Source organism: Phoxinus phoxinus (genome assembly GCF_949152265.1).
Source record: "Phoxinus phoxinus genome assembly, chromosome: 22".
Classification (NCBI taxonomy): Eukaryota; Metazoa; Chordata; class Actinopteri; order Cypriniformes; family Leuciscidae; genus Phoxinus; species Phoxinus phoxinus.
In genome coordinates this window covers 13,506,202-13,527,465 of record NC_136897.1, presented here as the reverse complement: position 1 = coordinate 13,527,465, position 21,264 = coordinate 13,506,202, and the positions used below count along the sequence as shown (strand labels likewise).

At 38.3% G+C, this 21,264-nt stretch overlaps 1 protein-coding gene and 1 long non-coding RNA gene across 9 annotated transcripts in view; one reads left to right on the top strand and one right to left on the bottom strand.

Moving 5' to 3' along the window:
* LOC306990423 overlaps positions 1 to 21,264 on the top strand; it is a 598,642-nt gene that overhangs the window by 58,219 nt on the left and 519,159 nt on the right. The gene's annotated exons all lie outside the window — the stretch shown is intronic.
* naaladl2 (N-acetylated alpha-linked acidic dipeptidase like 2) overlaps positions 1 to 21,264 on the bottom strand; it is a 321,301-nt gene that overhangs the window by 286,814 nt on the left and 13,223 nt on the right. For 3 of the 8 annotated variants that reach the window (XM_079597224.1, XM_079597226.1, XM_079597225.1), the window contains 2 exons: positions 11,166 to 11,228; positions 10,946 to 11,032 (listed from right to left, as the gene is read on the bottom strand). The exons of 2 other annotated variants lie outside the window; for them this stretch is intronic. In XM_079597224.1, the coding sequence (XP_079453350.1) occupies positions 10,946 to 10,988 (43 nt within the window). In that variant the 5' untranslated portion in view covers positions 10,989 to 11,032; positions 11,166 to 11,228. Of the gene's footprint in view, positions 1 to 10,945; positions 11,131 to 11,165; positions 11,238 to 21,264 lie in introns of those variants that run through there. 3 more of the 8 variants (XM_079597227.1, XM_079597228.1, XR_013795866.1) reach the window with 2 other exon arrangements.

The window sequence follows — 21,264 nt, the reverse complement described above, 5'->3', positions numbered from 1 at the left end:
ACCATCAATATAGGTTGGTCATGTTTGCTCTCTGCTTTATGGAATATTGTGCGGATGTCCAGCAAATATCAAATTAAATAAATTTCATTAAAATGGGATGAAATTTAAAATAATATAGCTGCTGCTGTGTGTATCAGGGCACATATATATATTAGGGCAGTCATTCACATGCATTAATATAAATATGAATATGAATATATGGTTGAATATATATTCAACCATTTCCAGAAATATTACTTGCCATTCATAATGTTTATGTATGTTTATTTATGTATTCATGAAAATGTATGAAATTGTTTTTAATGAATATAGCACTTCGAACTGAACCAAATGCAATGATATGATGGCGAGTATGTCAAGTATAAACGCCTCAACCTTTTGGAGAGGAGCGCGCACAGTCAGGGAAGGCTCATGTTGCGGAGCCAGGTGAAAGTATAAACAAGGCTTCAGACATCCAGTGGTGTGATACAATAAATATAAAACTGTGGCACATCAGGCAGCGTATTTCTCTGCTAATGCCTCTCCATTGATCCTCAGGGTACAATTTTATTGAACAGCTTTTTCACCATTTACAAGCAAACAACTGAAAGGATGCAGATCTGACACTGTTCTTCATTGACAAGTATTAATGAATTACTTTAATGAACCAAAGAAAATGGTTCATTTTAATTGTATGTGATCTGAGGATAGGGTCTCAGCTGCTGAACTCAAATATTAGTCAGCCCAATAGCTCAGAAGGAAGAAAAATTAGTCAGGAAAAAATGGCTGGGATGATAATTATAGGCTGGGAGGGAGGCAGTGGAGTTCACCAAACAAGAGCTCATCCACTACAAAGGGGGGATAAATAAGACTATCTGGTTAAGGCTTTCGCCTCACAATAGAGCAGCTAGAGAAAAGGTCACCTGATACAAGAGCATTAGGCGTGTAACCATTAGCAATAGTGTGTGTGACTGGTATTTCCTGCACAAATGCTGGAACTTTCTACACTGCAAACAAACAAATAAACATAACCAGTCATTTTTCCTTCTCTCTTCTCTTGTAAATCATTTGATGTTAAACATATTTTTTTAAATAATATTAAGCCCTTGTCCAGGTTTAAGGACAAACTTTAATGCTAAAATATGCCACATATTCATTTGTGCCCATGAATTCAGTAAAAACCACTGCACCTTACCTTTATGAACGTACATTTAGAACATATTGTTAAATGGCCAATTCATTCTTTTTTTATTTTAAATTCAATCTTAAATGTTAAAATTTTTAAATATTAGTTTCGTAATGAGATGTCTTTACCAAAAATAGGTTGGAGTACCGGTAAGTATTACTGAGCATTTGTTTCAATCATACTGGATCCCGGAGGGCACCCTAGCGCAGAAACTCCAAATATGCCTCACAAAATTAATACAACATTCCAAGAATCCCTAATACAGCTATAGCTGAATAAAAAGAGGATAGAAATACTTTGATTAAACTATAACGCACGACTGCCTCAATACTGGTGTATTTGTGTTCTTCAAGCCTTCTTGGGTATTTTTCTAATAAAGTATATTTATAATCCAATGCTAATCGACATCGAGCCTTGATCACTGTATTACTATATTACTGTACAATACTATAAAATTGATATATTGTCTGCCTCATTCAATGATTATCAGCTTCTCATCAGCTTTAGCTTCTCTTCAGCAAGAAATTTCAAACAGTCGACTGACGTTATGTAGTGAGTTTGGAGTAAACATGTTAATAAATATTGTCTTTTATTGGGCAACAGGTTTATGAACGCTTCGCATAACACATTTTGGAAGATGTTTGACCCATGTTGCTTGTTCAAATGCATGTCATAAGTGACTCAAGCTCGCAGTTTTTTTTATAAAAAAAAACAAAACAAATCGCACTAAGCCAAATCACGATTTCAGTTTAATATCAATTAATCGTGCAGACCTAATTCAAACGCATTATAAACATATCAGAGCAACGGTAAGACTAGTTTGATACTGTATGTCAAACAGTTAAATGTGTACAAGGCCAAAGAATAAATAAAAAAAACACCCGCACACGCCATCAAGTCATACAAATTAGAATTTGGATCATGACTGAATCAGTGACTGGAGATGAGCAACGTCATCACAAGATAATATTTATGAACTCAGTCTTTGTATATAATCTGACAACCTTGCACTCTAAAACTCATTCTGATGTTGTTGGTGGTGATCAACCTCCAAAAAGGATCACAATATAACAACAAGAACAACAAAAGGTTAATTTAGAGTAAAAATTTAAACTAGTCCATACCATTTATGCAATACAAATGTGCTAGATTCCAAGTATCCGGAAACGAAATAAGAGCTCTGTGTGAGGAAAAGCACTTAAAATCTTACTGTTCCTTTTTCTCTGATATCAGCAGGTTCTGAAATATTTTGTAACATCGTCCTACAGCTTCATCTTTGAGTCTGACTAATGGCCATCGGCTGCTTCAATTAGGAAGTCTCTGTATACTGAGATTTCCTGAGAAGATGGTCTCATAATAGAGATGCTTGTACTATCCATGCAGCATCAATCATAAAATCTCCTCATCATGACATACTTAATGTAATCCTTCTGTTTTGTTAGGAGTTGAATCTCTTTCAGGGTCGGTTCCTATAAGCCAAAATGGCAAATCTGCTTTCTGACAACCCCAACACCCCAAGCTCTATTAGCAATCAAGCATCTCATAGCCGGTAATGCAGTCTCTCCTGACACATTCATAAATGGAAAGTCATAGAAAGTCAAGGCTTAATTGCCATCTCCAGAATTATACCATCCAGGCAGAAGCGCATCCACAAATATATGTGTGCAACAACAATGGACTGCCAAGTTTTTTTGTGCGCACATTAAATGGGCGTTTGTGAAGTATAGCCCCTGCTGTTAAATGTCATAACTACACTATCATGCTGCCAAAAGCATATTGCTTTATTGATGGGCACTTAAATAATACAAATTCTGACGGATTTGGACAGTGAGTCTTCTTGTGGTGCAGTTATTGTGGCCACCAGTCAATCAGCATTTTCATGACATCATTGTCCTGTCACATGGCATTTATGGCTCAGTTGGTTGGCTTAAAAGAGTGCCCATAAGCAAAAATGTCTACTATCAAATCAAATATTTCAAGTGAGTAATTGTCAAAGTACAGTGACAAAAATGGCACTTGAATTTTCAGTCATGTGGCAAACAGTGGCTCCATCCAAATGGTATAATTCAGTTTATCAAACAAAAATAAATTCACTTGAAAAAATGGCAAGTGCCATAAAAAGTGTTTGTGTAATGTTTAAGCTGTTTCAGTTTCAGTTCTATGGACTTTTTTCCTAATTTTAGTTCCTGTTTCCTTTGTTCTCATGTGTCAGTTTGTTTCCACAGTTACTGATTATGTTGTCCACATGGGTCTTGCTGAGTTCATCGTTATCATTATATTTAATGCATTCTGTTTCCTCAGTTCCTTTGCCGAGTATTGTCTTTGGTGTGTAGCAAAACTGTTAGTTGTTCTTTTTGTTTTGTTCTGTTCTGTTTTGTTTTGTTTCCTGAATAAAAGTGTACTGCAGCTTTCACCTCTCCTCTCATTTGCCTTCCCATCGTGACATAATACTCTACCTAAAAATATATGGATCTAGCAGTGGCATCCATCCAACTCAGCCAAAAAGGTCTTACGAGAATACACTATCTGCATCTGTGAGTTATTACAACAAACAAATTGGGATAATTGCAGTCACAAATTAATCTATTGGATTGGTGCTAATCACGACGGGATGGTGGAGCTACCTGAAATGGAAAAGTTTACATTGAGGTAATATATCCTCATTTGCTTGGCAAAGGTTGACCTTGAGCTCATCCCTAAGTTCGCTCTAGCCCCAAAGCCCACGCCTGCCACGGACCCGTGTTCATCCCAGGGCCAGAGATTGCTGCCATGCTTGACCTGGAGCCGGAGCCAAAGCCAGCCATTATGTCTGTCCCGGAGCAGGTGCTTATTGACTTATTGTCTGGTCAGGATTTATTTTACAAAACTTGAGCCCACCTCAAAAGGTCTTCCTTGTCTTCCGGCGGTCTCCTAGATTCCACGATTCCATCTGGTTCCTTGGCCCTTCGTAGCTCCTCCCGTTAGCCTCTCAGCTCTGTCTCCACCAGCCATCAGCTTGGTTGCCACGGACTTACAGGCGTCTAGCTTTACCTCCACCGGGCTCCTATTTGCCACTGGCTCCTCCATCTTCACTCCCAGCAGCTGTCCTTTGGTCTTCCGAGCCCCAGTTCCACCTTGGTCTCCCAATTCTCTGGTTCCACCTTGGTCCTCCGTGCTTGCAATGCCGCCCATGTTCATCCCTTCGACTCCGCCTTGATCTTCTAGTCCATACTTTCATACCTCTAGTAGATCTTCAAACCTCTAGCGTTGTCAGGGTATATGTCAGCTGTGGCCCCCTCCATTGGCTCCTTAATGGTCACTTCCTCCGCTGGCCCTATGGACTCTTCCACCTGTTAATCCTGGCCCTCCTTCCCACCACAGTATAGCTTATTCCCTCCGTTTCCTCAGTTATTTTTTAAAATATTGTCTGTGTATATTGGTATGTAGCAAAGCTGTTACATTTTTCTCTGCTCTGGAGATTCTGTCTTTGTTTTGTTTCTGCCCGCCGTATCAGTTTGACATTTATTTAGTAATTTTATTGTTTTGAGGGATTATGCATTAGACCAATGTCTAACAACTGTTAAAGCAAACCAAAATAAGTCATAATTCAAGTATATAAGTAAATAATTTCTGTCATTAGTGTTATCATTGAGAAAAACTTGCTAAAAAAAATAAATAAATAAAAATGTGCAGATGCTGATTTTCCCACCATATTGAATAATTCAACATTTACTTTCAAATAAAATACATTTATTTTCTGGTGTCAAATACATTACGCTTCATTTGAAAATAAAAAAATTTAAAATATCATTTATAATGTATTGAATAAATTATAATTTATTGTTTTTTGTCTGATTAGTAGTGTTTGTGTTGTAATCATATTTCAACCACTTTTGTTAAATTAAACCAAAAAAGCACAAATAAAAGGGTAGCTATTGCACATCCTGAACCATTGGAGGGTCACTTGCACACTTGAGTCATAACCTGTTTGATGCTTAAGGATGAACCGGGTCACACTGAGTGAGAAAGTCAAATAAAGTACGGTAGTAATGATAAATTAACTTAATCTGCGAAAGGGAAATTATTATCTGCCAGATATGAAAAGCAGAGTGTACATTCTGTACAGTCAAAACATTTTGAGATTTTTTTTTTTTGTGGAATGCTCTCAGTTACATTTATTTAGCTGACAAATTGAGCAGAACCAAATTGTTCATTGGCTTCCTCTGAATGGGTGAGCTCAGGCAGTTAAATGACTATTCATTAAAATATCTTTGTGCTCCTCGCTGACATCCATAAGAGGAAAATGACCTTCATGCTTCAGACGATAACACAGGTAGGTTCTAAGAACACAGACTAGGTCTGAGCGGATTACGCCAATTGAAGCACTCTTTGTGCATCTATTTAAATTGTTGTATTGTGCACACGGTTGCAAGAAAAATAGGAAGAACACAGCTAAAAGCAGTTGAACATTTCTTTTATGGATGAGGAAGATGTTCCTCACACTCGCACGGCTGAAAGATTGTTTGCTTTTTGCCTCCACGTATCATGGTAACTTTTTCTGCCTTCAAAATCCATTACAGACCTGACAAATCCGTTACGAACCCATGGAGAGTTTTTCATCTGCAAAAAAAGTTGAGGGGAGGTACATTATTTTTCTTTCCGACGGTTGAAGGAATATCATGAATAAATCAGGCACTCAAGACGACAGTTGTGAAGTGTCACGAAGAAGATTCATGCTAAGAGCTTAACTGTAACGTAACAAACAACCATTTACAGCTGCTCTATTGAAATAGTAGACACCATCTCATTTGTCCTGCCAGGCCTGTCCCAAGTACAACCGGTCTGAACAGAATGTTTCTCCCTGTTTGATTCTCCGGAGGAGAGTGGAGCGGGAAATGTGAGGTGACACGGTGTGAATTGAGTCAGGTTGTTTTGGTGGCCTATTGTGTTGATAATGCACAACTCTAAAAATGATCTCTAACAGAGATGGACACACTCAGCGGAACCAGACAGAACAAATACTGGGCTGAACACACATCATATCCCAAAATAAAGCTAAGAACAGTTTTGTGTACAATAGGTATTGTATAAATGACTGACTTAAGTGCACTAAACATAAATGTCTGCTTTTAAGTGTTTTACAAGTTACATTAAGGAAGGAATAATTGACGACAGGCCATTGGATTATAAAAAAAAAAAAAAGCACACCCGAGGTGGTAATGCCCGAGGCCACGATGCAAAGCGTATAATTCACTTATTCTGCTTATACCACACCTGAAAACATTGTTCAGATAATGTATCTCAAGACATTTGTCAGCTTTTTTTCCCCTTTCTTGACTGCTCTTGTGTGTAGGACTAATTTCTTACACATCTAATCCCAATCTAAATGTAATTGACCGTTCGCAAAAGCCACGCCCCTTAGTTATTGTTACTACGCCCGTCAAACAATTGAGAACCAGACACATGGCTGGGTTGAGCTCCATACATTAAGTGATTGGTTTTGGAGTAATGCAGCAGACATATCCTCCAGGGCACGACTAAAAGTATAGACAGAATAGCGCACAGGAGCACATGCACTAATACAGTTTTGTAAAATTATATATCAATCATTTTTATTTGATCATATATCATTTTACAAAACTGTTTTGCGCATGTGCTCCCGCGCACGCTATTTCAGTCACAACACTGCGATCAGAGGACGCGCTGAAACCATCAACTCTCGACGCTGTTCTCTTCATTCATAACTCGTAGCCGACTGAGAAGTATATATTTGTGTAAATAGTTGTGCAACTGCGCGAACTTTGTTTTGAAGTTTAATGTTTGAGTTCCAGAGGAATTTGTGACTGTGTACCTGTTCAACCACATCAAAGTTTCGTAATTAGTAAGTCCGTGCTTTTTCTCTTTTTTTCTCTCTTGTTTGCTGACTGATGAGGGGGCTGCAGTGCCGTTGTGAAACGGTGTTTGTACATGTAGCCTATTTTTTAATAATAGTTGCAAGCAATCATAAAATACAGCAAGTTTTAAGCCCGTGCAGACCTCACTGCCATAGGCGCATCGTTGCACTATCTTGCTGAAATCGGAATGTTTGACGGAGGTCCTTCTCCTTAGTTACAGTTGCTGAGCTAGGATTGGACGAGAACCGTTCGAGGGCGGGGTTTTGCGAACGGTCAATTAAATGTAATTTATTTTAATTTAATAAAAAAAGGAAAATGGAATGACTCTCAGGGCCCTATTTTAACGATCTGAAACGCAGGTATCAAACACGAAACGCAAGTAACTTTGAGGGCGAATCTCTAAAATGGGTTGGTCTGAAGTAGCTTCATTATTCATAGGTGTGGTTTGGGCGTAACGTGAAATAAAACAATCAGTGTGTCATCTCACATTCCCTTTAAGAGCAGGCGCGCTTGTTCCATGGCGGATTGCTATTATATCGGCGGATTTGCCAGGCGTGGTTCACAGCCGAGGAGACCGATGTTCTCGTCAAGGCAATAAAAGACAGAGAAGTGACATTGGGGATGGGAGAAACCCACCCAAATTAGCTTCGGTTAAACAGGCCTATAATAATTTGAGTAAATGTGTAAACTAGATTTATTATTTCACATCTCAATGATTTCCCTCGTGTGTTAATATTTTTCCTTGTAATAATGTATGATTTGCAAAAATGAAAACTGCTGCGTTTGTGTAGATGAGAGAATCATAGTGTATGCGTTGTGCACACGCTACATTATGGCCAAGCATGGGCCCTTAAAATACCATAAATAACATGCGCAACGTGGTCAGTGGCGGAATTGTTTTCTGGAACTGCAAAAAAGCACCCGGGAACGTTTGCGCCGGAGCACACCTCCTCTTTTCGCTGAACCGCCCCCCGAGCGCAAGTTCATTCACTAATTTACCGACGCGCGTCTGTGGAGGGAAAAGTTCGCTGTGCGTCGGGTGCAAAATAGGAATGAATCATGCGTCAGTGTACAAAGTCAATTGCGCTGGGTGCAAGATAGGGCCCTCAATCTCTCTGTGCTTAAAACAAGAAAGTCTATATCTCCCTATCTAGGAACTAAGAAGAAGGTCCCCATGTTGAACCTACTGTAGCCCACGTAGACGTCCAACCTTTTTGTTCCATGTCCTGGCTGAGTTGAAACACATGCAGAAGAAATAAGGTATATTTATGTACCCCTTTGTAAACCAAAGGTGTTCTGAGGTGTGCTTATCAATGGCCAATGAACAACCATTCTGAGGACAGATAACAAAGGATGTCCCACAAGAGTATAGATACCAGGATGGAGCATTGGTTTCCTCTCTGCCTTTGAAATTCAAAAGATCAAGTTTCAAAAGGAAGGGGTGAACAAAAGGGGGGTGATGTGTGTGGTGGGATGATGTGGTCTTTTTAGCAGTGTGTCAGCATGTAGAAGGCAAGGGCAAGGATGGGTCATTGCTTCCCCACCACCAGCTGTGTGTCTATTCCTTATCTTGGACACAACAAACAAAACAGGGTACTAAATATAGATACGCAGATGATTCATATCTGAGAAGGCATCCCTTATGTCTCTTCTTTGGGATACAGTTAGACAGGAAATGAATATGATTGCTAAAACCGATCAGGTGTACACCTTTTGACCATTGACCTTTAGAACTAGACAGGAAGAGGAGTGTGTTTCATCAAAATAACAAGTGTGGACAAGGTGACATGACCTATAAAAAGCAAAGCCAAGACGGCACACACACACACACACACACACACACACACACACACACACACACATTTCCGCTATTGTCCACCTCTGAGATTAAAAGGCCTGAATTAATGAGATACCTGGTTGGAATCCGAGTAATAGTGAGAGAGGTAATACAAAATGGCATACTGTACCATAGAATGGATTCAGAGTTTGGCTGTTTAGCATAAGCAATTACCCTCTGCTAGATACTGTAAACTACCATTATGGTGCCAAAAAACATCTTTCTCCATCGGTGGTAAATAAAAATTAGCTACCTCAGGAAACAAAAAATTCAAGCAACAATCACTACCATTCAAAAGCTTGTGATAGGTATGAATTTTTTATGCTTTTGAAAGAAGTCTCCTATGCTCAGGGGTGCACATAACTGGTTCGCATGCGTGGTAAAAATAAACGATGCGCACCAGAAAACGTGGAGGGAAGCTCTTTTGAGTACCAGCATTTTTGTGGACAGGGACACATTTACTTACTGGAGTTGGATTTTTTTCTCCATTTCTGGTAAGATAGCAATCATGATGATAAAGTGTGTTCACTGTGCAACCGATCCGTGATCCGTACGGACAAGGCCCCACGGTTCGGCACGCATGTGATTCGCGGATTAACTGGTACGTTTAACCATCATAGAGTGAGAGTTTATCATTTGGATGCATTTTGTCTTGCCAATTTACACATTCAAATGATTTTAAATGCGGAAGAGGAGGTGAAAATCGGGACTCGGTCGGAGCGTGGTTATCTGTGTGTGCGCACAGCCGGTCTTAAAGTGACAGCAGCCTCTATCATGATCTACCATGTTCGAGAGTAAATAATTTTGTGAGGAGAGCAGTCAGGAGGACGACAGCTTGTAGCAGCACACCTGCTTATGGTCTCCAAAGCTGAATTGATTAGATTAAAACAGTAATAATGTAGGAATATTATTACAATATAAAAATGAACTCTACTTGAATTATTTAAAAATGCAATTCATTTGTGTAATGGCAAAGCTGAATTTTCAACCGCTATTACTTCATATCTTCAGTGTCACATGTTCCTTCAGAAATCTAATATGCTGATTTGCTGCTCAAGAAACATTTCTTATTATTATTAATGTTGACAACGGCTGTGCTGGTTAATATTTTTGAGAAAACTGTGATTCATTCATTTGTTCAGGATACTTTACAAAAAAATATTTGTAACATTATAAATGTATTTACTTTCACTTAAAAAGATTCAATGCATATTCTTGCTTAATAAAAGTATTAATGTCTTTTAAAATATGATAATAATAAAATCTTACCAACCCCAGTCTTTTGAACTGTATATATTACTAATTGCACTGCCAGCCAAGAAACTGCCACTGAGACGGGAATGCTAACACTCTCTGCACATAGACATCTGCATGCCTATACATGTTGGAGTGATCACACTAGGACACACACTGGAATACACACAAAGGTGTGATAAATATTGAAGTACACACATACATAATACTATGGTATTACACAAACTCACAAACCAAAACGCACCCTCTGCTAATATTCCTTGAAATATAAAAATATACAGTAGAGAGTCAAAATTCATAACTAACACATTTCTGCATCAGATTTACACTAAATAAATGATGTATGAATAGATAGATAGAAACTATTGAAACTTTATTAGTCACATTTTTATCTTTCCTCTCTCTTTTAACTAAAACTAACATCCAACAGGTTTGTGTTGACAGAACCCTTATGGAGACATTAAGCAAATAAAAAGAGTATTAGCTTTTCACATAATTATCATGTTGTAAGTTAAACTACGTGCAAACTCAGCTTACTCAAACACCATCCACCTATAATGCTTCCGCAGCAAAAAAAAACACTGAAATACAACTGCTCTATTGATTCATGTATTATCTCACCATGAACAACAACACATAAGGAAACCCAGGAGGCTACTTCGCCAAAACCACTGGGAACGGTTCTCTGAGTGAGTTTAACAGACAACTTAGGGAGCCTGTTGCACCTGCCGAAGCACCCATTCAAAACAGGGCAGTGAGAAAACCAACATCGTGCTTATTATGGAGAATAAGAGGGTTGGCAATATAAACATTTACCTTGCAGGGCTGGGTTTGAATGGAATCCCTGTGTGTCCACCATCGCAGGTACACTCTCTATCCCTCACTCGCTCGCTCGCTCTCCCCCTGTGAGGCGGCCGACAGGAGAATTGGTTATCTAATAGGTTCCCATGTAGCTTTGTCTCCCTCTCACAAGTGCGGCTCTAAGGAGGATTTCTTCTCATGTTGACAAATTAGCATAAGCTGCTTCCTGGCTCACCTGTACTCATCCAACCTGTTTGGCGCCTCCTCCGCCCCACTGTGCCGCATGCACCTGCTGAAACTAGACACACTGACTTGAAAATGTACTTAGTTGCATGTTAGAACAATTACTTAATCCAAAGAAATGATTCAGTTGCACTTCCTGGGACGCTACAATGCCTGAGCTTTTTATTGTTCAGATTTTAGACCGTCTTTGAAGTAATTGCAACTTTAAATGTCAATTTTAAGGCGAGAGGACAAAAAAAAAACTATAAGCCTAGAACTTATTTTCCCCTAAAGGGAATAGAAACCCCATTCTGACTTTATCTTTGCCTTGTAAGCAGATACGACAATGAAGCCAATGAGGAGTGGAACTCGCAGGGAACTCGCAGAGAATGGCCCGACAGCATGAATCATAGACGTTCTGCTTTGTTTAGTCCTCAAATTTACTTTCATAAGGCTGATGCAGCACAAAAGATGACAAATGGCTCGGATAGAAGAACAGTGACAATTAGATATTAGAAAACACTCATTTTTTGGTTGTTTTGGTTGTTTTTGTCATCATAAAAAATGGATGTGATTTTATAAATGATTAATGGATAAGTACAATAAATAATGTGATTTAACCACAGTCGCTTTTTTTTTTTAATAACTAGACTGCTAAATTATTGTGATGCACTTTCATTTGCTGAAAAAGACAAACGAAACACCATTATCAAGCCCTGTAATTTGACATTACTGATATAAAAGACCTAATGTAGATCAAACTACACAACAAGCATTTCCTTAATTCTGAACACTTCCCAGGTAACAAAAATATTTTTCGGTAATATAGAACATTTTGATAACACTTTTCTTGGTTAGTCAAAAGTTAAGGGAACATTCCATTTTTATCTTTTTGCAGACATTAAGGCAATGTTACTTTCAAATGTACTTTAGGTACATTCTGAAACTACTGAAGTAGTGACATCTTAAAAATGTTACACAAACATCAAACTACAAACGTTTCAGAAAAAAAGTTCCATGAACGAAATATAAAGAATGTCTTTTATGCTAACATTTTGAGAACATTATTATAGACCAGAATATTTCTGGTAGACGGTTTGTTCATAACTTTAAGAAACCTTGACAGAACGTTAGCTAAAGTCCTGAGAACATTCCCTGTTAGCTAGATTTAGGGATGTTAACGATGAATCGACGATCGATTATTTGTCGATAATACATTTAATCGAAAAAACTTATCGATCGGCGATTAAGCAGGTTCATGCGCGTGCGTGCTGCTCAACCACGAAACATGTTAAGCGAGCGCGCCGGAGTTATGTTTGGGACCATTTTACACCATCATGACTAATAAGTTTGCATGTGTATTCGCAAGCCTTTTGTTTTGTGCAAATGTAAGTTTTAATATTGTGTGTATTTTGTGTAGGCCTATCTATATCTGATTGATCTCAATAGGATGCATTTGGTTAAGAATTAACGCTGTAGTAAAGCGTGCAGTGATAATCTTCAGCGCGCACATCTCAAACAGCAAAGCACGACTAATAATGACTATGATTGGGGCTGTCATATTACATAACATTATAAAAAGAACAATATTGTAATAAAATATTGTGAATTATTTGGGTTTAGTTGCCATGTTTCATCGCGTTGCTCCAGATAGAGCGAGTCCACAACATGACTTGTGGCACGTAACTTAGTTCAAAGTTCACTAATGCATTCGCGACATTTTGTGCAGATATAAGTTGTAATAGGTTTATTTTGTATATATCTGTTTAATCTCATATAGGATCTCATTCTTTGAGTTAAATAAAGCGCTAGCAAAGTGCTCCAGTTTGTTCAGTCAGCGCTTCAGCCCACACAACTCAAACAGCAATGCACTACTATGATTGGGACTGTCATATTAGAACCCAATTTTATTAAATCGTTGTGAATTCATTGGGTTTAGTTGCAGTGTTTCAGCGCATTGTTCAGGAAGAGCGCGTCCACAACAGGAGTACACATTCTGAATAGAACGTATCTGAGGCGGCGTTGGTGACACGTATTAGGCCTAGTCGTTATATTTGATTATTAAATAAGTAATTTAATTAAATTATCAATCACATTGAAACATTTTACAATCCTACTAGCCCTTTATTTAGATTAAAAACCCTTCTCATTCATTTGGTGAGGAACATCATTTTAATTGTAATGCTAACGATTAATCGATCAATTGATCGTTAATTTAAACGACAATCGTGGGAATTTGTGAAAGAAATAATGTTTTGAATTCTGTCATCATTTGCTCACCCTCATGTAATTTTATATTTTTGGCTGTACATTCAAGTCAGTGGGTCCAGTGCTGTTTGGGACCTCACTGACTTTTAATGTGTGGACCATAACATTTATTTATTTAATGTTTTTCTTATTTTTTTTTTAAATGAGGGCAAGTAAACTATGACAGAATTTTCATTGTAGGGAAAAGTATCTGTTTAAGGCTTTGTATTTAAATAAATTTTCATGGTTGAGTAGTGTGCGCTTACAAAAGTGAGACAAAACTCTTCCGATCGTCTTCAGTGGGCAGCTACAATTATGAATTGCAAAGTTGACTTTCTGGTCCACACACGGCGTTGCTCATTATAGAGAAAAATGAATTTTTCCTCGAGTGTCTGAGTCTAAACTGCATTTTAAGAGGAATATGAAAATCTTTTGATCTGCAGAATGCAAATCTTTTCGCCACCCACATAAACAGGCCAGGCGTGAAGGCTTTAACAAGAGGGTCCACAGAGCGGCTCCTGGGTCTAATGAGTGTGCGATGGCGCCCGTTCCTCTCCTCAGCCCATCTGAGGACTGCTCAGCCTCTGAAACATGCATCAGACTGATAGGTTACTACGGTCTATGGTTTAATAAAGTGAAGAGGTTTCGGTTTACACAACTGCCCGTTTTCAATATCCATCAGATTCCCTGGAAAAATGGCATCACTCACTGCGCATACACCTTAAAGATGCTCTCAATGTGAATAACATAACTGAATTACCACAGCAAAGATCCCAACATACATGCATTCCCCTATTATGTTACACATTCACAGAGTGCTGGGTAATAAAAGACCAGCAGGCCCAACATTCAGGCCAGTTGTTGTGGCCCCATTGTTCAAATCCTGATGGGAATCTCAGAGGCCGGTTGAATAGGGATGCTACAGTAGTCTCCTGTTACTTCCCATGGTTTCTAAGTGATGGGGACTTGGCTCATGTTCACCAACTTCATCTTAATGTTTAGATGCACCTGATAATAACATCACCTGGGTCTCCTCCTCCTCGTCCTCATCCTCGAGGACTTTGTATAACACTAACTCATTGAAAATAAATCAATAGCAGCTTAGAGACTGGGACTCTTATTTCTGGCTGTGTCTGTAGGCCACTGAAAGAACACAAAAACTGAATTCACCAAAGCCCCATAATTATGATTAAGAGCTTACCACACAAAAAGGAGCAGGAGAAGAATGTTTTCTGCCGTCTCATCTTTGCAACAGAGGATACAAAGTGGACAGTAGAAAAGGGCATTTGGATTTATCATTTTTCATGACTTTTTATCCACTTTTGTCTTTTGTATGAAAAATCCTCATAAGTGAATACAATGAAAATGTTTCATAATAAACTTCCAGGATTAGAGCAGATATTTGGATGAAATGGATTCTAATGCGAAGGAAGGAAGGAAGGAAGGAAGGAAGGAAGGAAGGAAGGAAGGAAGGAAGGAAGGAAGGAAGGAAGGAAGGAAGGAAGGAAGGAAGGAAGGAAGGAAGGAAGGAAGGAAGGAAGGAAGGAAGGAAGGAAGGAAGGAAGGAAGGAAGGAAGGAAGGAAGGAAGGAAGGAAGGAAGGAAGGAAGGAAGGAAGGAAAGAAAGAAAGAAAGAAAGTGTGCCAAATGTTCTTTAAAGTGCCCCGATAATGGATTTTTGAAAATTAACTTTCAAGTAGTTTGTAACATACAGTAGCTCTAAGTAAATGAACACATCCTGCAATGTTTTAAATCTAAAAGTGCACCATATATAAAGTTATTGTCGAGGAGAAGCTGTGCTATACAATGTGAAGTTAAAGCCATTTTTTTCCCACTGCCCAAGGACGAGCATGTGAAGAATCAGTGGTTAAAATTCACCTTTACCACGATATCATATAGTATAACCCTAAACTTTGCTGTGTTCCTTTTATCTTACTTCCGACGAGTTCAATGCAGGATTCACAAACCGAGATGGTGTTCAAAATACTTAGTTTTGAGTTTTATATTGTGTAGGTCTCCTGCTAACTGGTTAACTCGCATTATTACTGTCTTACTGAAATACTTCTGCTAATCAGTTGTGGGCCACTATTACCTAAAACTGTGTCTATTAATGCAGATTGTCTGTCATTCTCACTACTTTGAGGAAAGATTAAGCATGGAGCAAGATTTGTTTTACCAACTTTGTTACAGAGCTAACTTTGTATGGAAGGCATTGAGATGGACGAGGGGAAAGTGTCAGCAGAGAGGTCCAGGCCAACTCCAACCACCATAAAAGAACTTCAGATATTCCTTGGTTTTGCCCATTTTTATGGTCGGTTCATCCAGAATTACAGCTCCACCACATCTCATCTGACCTCACTGCTGAAAGGGAGGCCCAAGTCTCTGTCATGGACACCAGAAGCAGAACGCGCCATGCAACATCTGAAGTAAGCGTTCACCACTTTCTCCATCCTGAAAAACCCTTCGTAGTAGAGGTTGACGACGCCATTTTTAGGAGAGTGTGCAGTGTTGCCACAGCGGCAGGAGAGAACGTCCAAACTCCTTCCATACATCACCTTCTCCAAGAAACTCAGCCCGGCGGAGCAGAGTTATGACATCTGCAGCAGAGAGCTCCTTGCCATCAAGCTCACCCTAGAGGAGTAGAGGCACTGGTTGGAAGGAGCCAAACACCCCTTCAACAGTAGCTACTAACAGATCACAAAAATTTGCAGTATCTCCGTGAAGCTAGGAGACGCTCTAGTGTAAACACTTACGAGAATGAACGAGGAAAACTCCCTCGGCGAGTAAAGGCTTACAGTTGATGAAGAGCACTACTAGATTGAAACATCTTCAACGTTGTTACATCTGTACACCACCTTTCGTTGATGTAGACGCATGTCCCACCGCCACGTAATTTCCCCGCTGATTCTGCGTACGAATAATCAAAAACCAGTGAAAGATCTGGTGGTGTGAAGTGCTGAATGTTCAGCAGTTCGTTCCTGGTGAAACTGATTGTAGAAGAATAACTGAAGACGGGATAAACTAATAAAAACAGTAAAACAACTGTGGAGCTCCACACTGAGGCGGCCATTCGCGGCACCATCTTGTGTTCTCAAGATTATTCATCTATTATTTCCCTCTGATTTTAGGGGTAAGTTATGGGTAGGGATATGGTTAGGACTAAATTTTTGGACAGAAATGTTTCAGGATCAACAAAATATGTTGATTCAAAATATGTCTTACTTGGCAAAATCACAGTGACCTTGTCAGAACTGATTTATCAGTATTTCTCAAAATGTCTCTAAAAGGCTGTTTGAGTAAAAGCCCCTAGAGATGTTCAGATACTCACAACGGATCCATTTAGCACCCTAGCGACACTTGTTTGGAACTTCCATATTTAAATTTCAAATGGCAAATTTTGTGTTTGAAGAAAAAATTGTGTTTGAAGAGTAATGTTTTAGTGGAAAAATATTGATTGCCTCACAGTTTTGACACTTATTTTGGTCTAATCAAATGTGCTCTAATAACAGCATTCCCTTCCACTACATGCCACCTAACATTGACTAGCATACAGCAAATCATGGGATCACAGCTATGATGTAGACTAATCTTATTAGCTATTTAACAGAAACTACGATCCATTGACAAATATGTCAACCTAGTAATGAAAACTGCATTTGTCAAGCGCTTTATCAGTAGGCAAGTGTAGCCTCTCTCTTTCACCACTGCCGGTGGCTCCATCTGAGGTTCTGCATTTGCATGACTGGGATTATTGCACTTGACTCACCCCATTGATGAATATATCTATCATTCTAATCACATTTCCATACTGTTTCCAGAGACTAAAACATAATGGGAAATCCAGGGTAACCACAATGCATTACTCTAAACATGCTAAAACCATAACCATGGCAACAAATCACCTCATCGAATAAGTAAAGGTATTCTTTAAATGATTATCTATGTACTGAATAATGGTCAAACTCAGTAGCGGCTCCTGGCCATAAATTTAGGTAGGGCAGATTCTGGGTCTTAGCGCTAGTTTATGATAAACATTTTGTTAGCTTTATATTCGCTGAACACATCAGACACACTTTTGGCAGAACTCTAATACCCTTGCGTTATTCAGCCTGCGGGTGGCGCTCTAATGATGATTGATTTACTTTAGTACACACGACAAACGCATAGAATGCCATCTTAGAATTTCCTTAATGTATTTATTACATCTGAATGTAGCAAATTAGGAATTCCAGTGAGGAAAACAAAGTCATGACTATTCTCAAAACAAATATAAAACAAACAACAGAACTACTGTATATAAAAGCTATTTAAATTAGCATGTTTAAACTGAAGTGTTTATACTTTCATCAATTTGATATGCTACTCCACATAGGAAGAACAGACATGCCAACTAGTTACTGAAATCTGCCTCAATGGCTCTCTATGAGTGCGCTGCAGTTCCATTTTTCACCACAAATTTACATTGGAAATTTGTGGGGTGCTGTAGAGCTAGGGAGAACTCCAAGACCGGCTGCCCCGCTAAGTATAATAAATACATGCCTGCTAAATCCATGCGCTACATTTTAATACATTCTGCTAACTTCACGACTTAAAATATAGTCTAGAAAATCCGAAAAATATAGTTGCAGAATGCTGAACTCATGTGTAATTTGTTATCAATTCAGTGCATGTCTATGTTTGGATGAATATTTTGGTTCCAAACAATATTATGTTTGGATGAATATTTTGATACAACTTTTGGTACAACTGCCCGTTACAGACGAGCAGCGGCTAGTCAAACTTCACAACTTTACAAAAAACCTTGAATATGGTATGGTTAATGTATTGCCTAGAATTTGATACAGTGAGGGCCAAGCTCTTTGTCTTCAAAATCAGCAAATCTGACCTCTTCAGTTGTATTTCGAATGCAAAATGACAAAGTATTTTGTGGACTACAACAACTAGTTCCCTACCCAGAACCCCCAAAATAAACCCTGTTACCATTCAAGTAACAGGACCTACTTTTTAACTATCAGGAGCCTTGTGTTTGACAGCACATTAAAAAGAGAATGTTTACAACTGAACCTATAAAACAACTAAAAGACTGTATTTGAATGAAAAAGAAGTTGGAACTACCAACACACATATTTAAAACATAAAATTCTAGAGAGGAATAAAGAGCCAGAATAAAGAATAAAGAGCCAGCATTCTTTTCTGAGGCAGCCTTCCGTTTCAGAGATGGCTTGAAGATAAGAAGGATGGCATGAATTCAGAGCAGTATGGATTCACTTTGTAGTTCAGTGGTGACTGTAGAGGTAACTTAAAACAGCGGCCTGCCCTGTCACCTCAGTCCTTTCCCTTCCATCCTCCACTCACAGATCTTGCTTTCACGCTCCAATAGACTGCCTGCCCCCTCAAAACTAATATCAAAACCCTTTGAATTAATCACTTCCCTCAGTCTTGGCTTTATAATGAGTCTCTGTGGGAATTATAAACTGAGCTGTATTAGGTCTCTGAAATGTTCTTCACATCCATTGTGTTCTTCTACAACAATCGACAACATCACTCAAATAAAATCACCAAACTCCTCAGTACTCCTCTAAATGTCAAAAACAATGAAAAATTGCAGGATACCTGACATTTCATAACAGTTGAGTAATACATTCTAAATAATTGATAGATATGAAACATTTGAAGTATTGCTTACTGATTGACAAATTACATTTATACATTCAGTCGACGCTATTATCCTAAGTGACTTGTGAGCACCGCAAGCGATCTGTCATAAAACAAGTCACCACAATGTATTTGTAGTACACAATGCCAAGTTTAGACAATTCCCTAAATCAGTACACAAGCTATATATATTCATTTTATTATATATAATTTTGTCTCAGGTTTCCCGAATCATTAGGGACATCTAAATTGTACGTTCCTCAAAACAACATTTTTTAATACGATTTTACTATTGAAAAGCCAATGTAATCTATATCAAAGATTATATGTGTTGGTAAATATATCTACTTTAATTAATGTATTATATATATATATAATATATTACATTGTTTTAATGTTAATAAATGAGACCTTATTGTAAAGTGTTACCAAATAACTCCTGAACTTATCTGCAAAATTTGGTGTTTGGCTTTGACAGCCACCATAACAATAAGATTAATTTACTAGGCCCAAGTTACTAACTTTGTGCTGGTTTAATAGGCGTTGGTCCATAATAAAACTAAATAATGTACAACAATGTTGCAAATGACTCTCATTATAACCTTTATCAAGAAGCTTTAATCTGCAGAGAATGCTACAAGACTTGACCTTTAGAGTTAAATCCTATTATCAGTTTTATTATGCACAACATGCTTCAACTTAGAAATACATTTTCATGTCCTTACTATCATCTTCTCCCAAATGAATCAGACCTCAAATCCATTTGATGAAAGATATCTGCAAATGTCTAAATGAGAAAAACAGATCTCAAACCACACACACACGTTACAGAACACATTATGCCATCATTTATGCCATCATTCCATGATCTCTTGATTTTTCCCTTTAACCTGTTGACGTCAATAACGCAAATTTCCGCTTGTTTTCTCCCTTTCTGAGCAAGGATGAGCAATACTTCATTAATCCTGGGTGCTATCTAGGAAGATTGACTTGTAAATGGTAAGCAACATTATCAATCATAAGATGGAAGCTTGTGATTCATCACAATGTGTTTCCATTAAAAAGAACATCTCTTCTGTCCTGCATCTTTCTCAATCAATACCTGTAGCATGGACAGCCTTCTCCACAGCTCTGCAAAGATGCATTAAGGCATGTTTAGAGTAAAAAAATAACTCTCAAACAGAGCTTATTTGAAAAGTAGCCACAAATACAGAAAGACAGATCAATGGGATACTATTGTATGATTCCAATAACGGTAAGCACTGAGTGAAATAAACCAACACCAGTCGGGTTGAATTCGGCCTGTTTAGAAAAGACGGTTTAGTTAGAAGCATTTTTAAAAGTTGTCTAATTTAATGCAAATGTAATCGGCATACGTGACAATCATTGTTTGTATCATTCTGCTGGTCTGTTTTGGGGCATCCAGACAGTCTGCCATTTTATTAGTAATTGTGCAGTGATGTTTTTCTGTTACATCATTATGCCTGTTGGTGGCGACAAGTGACCAACATTATGAGGGAGTCATTGATTCATTAATTCAACCAATTCTTTCAAAATGAGTGAGTCATTTAATCATTTGTTCATCTGATTTGTTCATTCAAGACTGAAAAAATGTTGTTTGGAGATTTAACAGCATGTTCTTCTGTGGCTTGGTTTGGAAATAATAAGTCAGAACGAGTAAACATTTTAGTTTTAAGTGGCAGGGCAAAAGACCTGCTCTGACTCATAACTATATTTTAGATACATCTGCTTATATAATACTTTCCTTTCTAATAAAGAACATTTTCAAACAGTTAAGTTTTTTTTTTTCCCCATATATTCGGCAGTTTAAAAAACACATGCATAAAATAATAAGCGTTATAAGGGCAGGAAGTTGCTCGTTGGATTGCTGATATAGGTTTAAGTGTTTGCCTAAAGCAAGGTTTTTTTTAGAGAGCGGGGTTTGGGGTGACAATAAAAAGTGCTAGAAGATAATCTTTTTAATCACAGTCTAAACAGCCCCAATAGCTGCACTGTTTCCTTCCCTCCTTTATCTTACACTCATTTTCCCCTGAAAAGCGGTTGCTTGTCCTACATAACAATCATGGGCAGCCAATCCTCTTAGCATCTAATCATTGGCTTTATTCATAAAGGAAGCTCTTGATGTATTGATGAAACTGAATGCCCCAATCTCACTTGTATTACCATCTGGACTCCTGATTCTTACGTCTC